At 67.6% G+C, this 2,029-nt stretch overlaps 1 protein-coding gene across 1 annotated transcript; it reads left to right on the top strand.

The window, feature by feature from the left end:
- Positions 1-354: 354 nt before the first annotated feature.
- On the top strand, positions 355-1,977 carry OLIG2 (oligodendrocyte transcription factor 2). Its single transcript, XM_057383318.1, has one exon. The coding sequence runs from the start codon at positions 373-375 to the stop codon at positions 1,252-1,254; it is 882 nt and encodes a 293-aa protein (XP_057239301.1). The 5' UTR covers positions 355-372; the 3' UTR covers positions 1,255-1,977.
- The last annotated feature ends 52 nt before the right edge of the window (positions 1,978-2,029 follow it).

Below are 2,029 nucleotides of genomic sequence, written 5' to 3'. Positions count from 1 at the left end.
CTGCTGCCGTGCTCGCCCGTCCCGGCGCGCCGCTCGCCACGGCCGCCCCGCGCACGGTGAGTGCCCCCCGCACCCGCGCAGCCCGCGAGGATCCGCGCCCCGGCCCAGCGGACAGGAGCGAAGGGAGGGACGGGACGGGAAGGGACGGGACGGGACGGGACGGGAGCCGCCCCCCGGCGAGGGGAGGGAGGGCAGCGGAGCCGGTCCCACCGGGGCCGTGGCTCCCCGGACTGGCCGAGCGGTCTCTCCGACGGGGCGGGCGGGCGAGCGCTGCGCCCCGGCGAGTGCGGCGGGCGCTGACCGGGACCGCCCTCGGGCTCTCTCCCCTCTCGCAGGCTGCCCGGTGCGCACCGCCGCCCCGCCCGTCGGGCCATGGACTCGGACGCCAGCCTGGTTTCCAGCCGCCCGTCCTCCCCGGAGCCCGATGACCTCTTCCTCACGGCCAGGAATAAAGGCAGCGGCGGGGGCTTCACGGGCGGCACCGTGTCCAGCTCCACGCAGAGCGACTCCCCGCCRGAGCTGAGCGCCGAGCTGCGCAGCGCCATGAGCGCTGCGGGGGTGGTGGTGGTGGACAAGCTGGGCTTCAAGTCCTCGTCGTCGTCCTCGTCGTCGTCCTCCTCTTCCTCCTCCAAGAAGGACAAGAAGCAGATGACGGAGCCGGAGCTGCAGCAGCTGCGGCTGAAGATCAACAGCCGGGAGCGCAAGCGGATGCACGACCTGAACATCGCCATGGACGGGCTGCGGGAGGTGATGCCCTACGCGCACGGCCCGTCGGTGCGCAAGCTCTCCAAGATCGCCACGCTGCTCCTGGCGCGCAACTACATCCTCATGCTCACCAACTCCCTGGAAGAGATGAAGCGCCTGGTCAGCGAGATCTACGGCGGCCACCACGCCGGCTTCCACCCCGCCGCCTGCCCCGGGGGCATGGGCGCCCACTCGGCGCCGCTGCCCGGGCACCCGGGCCACCCGGCCTCGCACCCCGTGCACCACCCGATCCTGCCCCCCGCCGCCGTCTCCAGCGCCTCCCTGCCCGGCTCGGGCCTCTCGGCCGTCAGCTCCATCCGGCCCCCGCACGGGCTCCTCAAGTCGCCCTCGGCCGCCGCCGCCGCCGCCGCCCCGCTGGGCAGCGGCTTTCAGCACTGGGGGGGGATGCCGTGCCCCTGCAGCATGTGCCAGGTGTCGGCCCCACCGCACCACCACGTCTCCGGCATGGGCACCGCCAGCCTGCCCAGATTAACCACYGACACCAAATGAGCCCCTCGGCGGGGCGGCCCCGCCGCGCCCCCGCCACCCCGGCACCTCCAGGACCTACAAACGCGGGACCCCCCCGCTCCGCTCCCGGGGCCGCCGGAGGGGCGACGGGAGGGGATGGAGCCCGGCCCCGCTGCTCCTGCCCTGCTCCCCAAAAGCTGGGAGAACCTTCCCCGGCACGAGTAAAGCCCCGGCGCATCTCCTGTGTTTTTAATTTTCCGTCGCTGCCGAGAATTCTGGAGGAGGGGAGAGCGGCGGTGCCCGGGCTCGCCGAGAATGGAGGAACCAAAACTGCAGAGGGGCTTTGGCTCGTTTATTTGTTTGTTTGTTCGTTCCCTCCCCTCTCCCGGTCTGGTTTCTGCACGTAGAGCCTTTGGAGCTCTTCCTGGGTCCCATCCTCCCGGAAAGCCCATCCCCGGGGCTCCCGGAGCAGGCAGGAGCAGCGGCTCTGCGGGTGGAAGTGCAGCCGGGAATGTCGGTTTATTCCCCGCTTTCCCCGCTCCCCARCCCGCCGGGGGGTTTTGTCGGTTTTCTTTTCGGTTCGGGATTTGTAAATAGACGAAAACGACGCGAGTCCGCTCTGCCTGAGCTTTCCGTCCGTGCACTTGTTCTGTGTCAGCCTCATGAGTGAAAAAGGGGTCGGTTTGCCTTGATTTCGTTGGTTTGGGTTCTTGGGGTTTGTTGGTTTGTTTTACTTTTAAGCGTATAACACCTTTGTTTTGTTTCTTTTTTTTTTTTTTTTTTTTTTTTTTTTTTTTTTTTTTTTTTTTTTTTTTTT

The sequence above is a fragment of the Malurus melanocephalus genome, unplaced genomic scaffold (genome assembly GCF_030028575.1).
Source record: "Malurus melanocephalus ecotype Western Australia unplaced genomic scaffold, MMel_1.1 scaffold_623, whole genome shotgun sequence".
NCBI classification, from domain to species: domain Eukaryota; kingdom Metazoa; phylum Chordata; class Aves; order Passeriformes; family Maluridae; genus Malurus; species Malurus melanocephalus.
The sequence above is the reverse complement of the archived record's forward strand: the minus strand, read 5'-3'. Positions and strand labels throughout refer to the sequence as shown.